At 48.1% G+C, this 557-nt stretch overlaps 1 protein-coding gene across 1 annotated transcript in view; it reads right to left on the bottom strand.

Annotated features, from left to right (window-relative positions):
- The window catches only part of LOC116379835 (myosin light chain kinase, smooth muscle-like), a gene marked incomplete at its 5' end in the record, with an annotated part of 2,571 nt that extends 2,147 nt beyond the window's left edge, over positions 1-424 (bottom strand). Inside the window, one exon of the mRNA XM_031841805.1 lies at positions 293-424. Within this exon, the coding sequence (XP_031697665.1) occupies positions 293-424 (132 nt within the window). The remainder of the gene's footprint in view (positions 1-292) is intronic.
- Positions 425-557: the final 133 nt, after the last annotated feature.

Here is a 557-nt window from a genome sequence, read left to right as displayed (position 1 = left end):
ACACACACACACACACACACACACACACACACACACACACACACACAGATTCACTCTGCTGGGTTCATAATGTGGAGCGTTCAGCTATAGTTCACTTCTATAGTACCTGATAATCAATCAACCAGTAACTAATAACCACACACACACACACACACACACAGAGGAAATGTAGAGGCCGGACTTGCACAGAATAAATCTGTCCTCATCTCATCTCCAACATCTCCCTGGAGATCTGACAGGAAATACCACAGCTAGCACACACACACACACACACACACACACACGGTCGTACCGGTCAGCTCCACCGTCATGGTGACTCTGCTGCCGTCCATCACCTTCAGGTCTGCGAGGCGGCGGAGGAAGCATGGAGCCTCACACAATCCTCTGACCTCGATGACCTGTGACCTGCAACCCTGCGGTCCGCCTGCAGCACATGAAGAAACATATCACATGGCTTGAAGAAGAAACACATATCACATCACGTGATGAAGAAACACATATCACATGACATGAAGAAGAAACACATCACATGACGTGAAGAAGAAACACATCACATG

This window comes from Anarrhichthys ocellatus, unplaced genomic scaffold (genome assembly GCF_004355925.1).
Source record: "Anarrhichthys ocellatus isolate YVR2014 unplaced genomic scaffold, GSC_Weel_1.0 scaffold5316, whole genome shotgun sequence".
In the NCBI taxonomy this organism is placed as follows: Eukaryota; Metazoa; Chordata; class Actinopteri; order Perciformes; family Anarhichadidae; genus Anarrhichthys; species Anarrhichthys ocellatus.
Note: the sequence above shows the minus strand (reverse complement) of the source record. Positions and strands in the feature narration are given on the sequence as shown.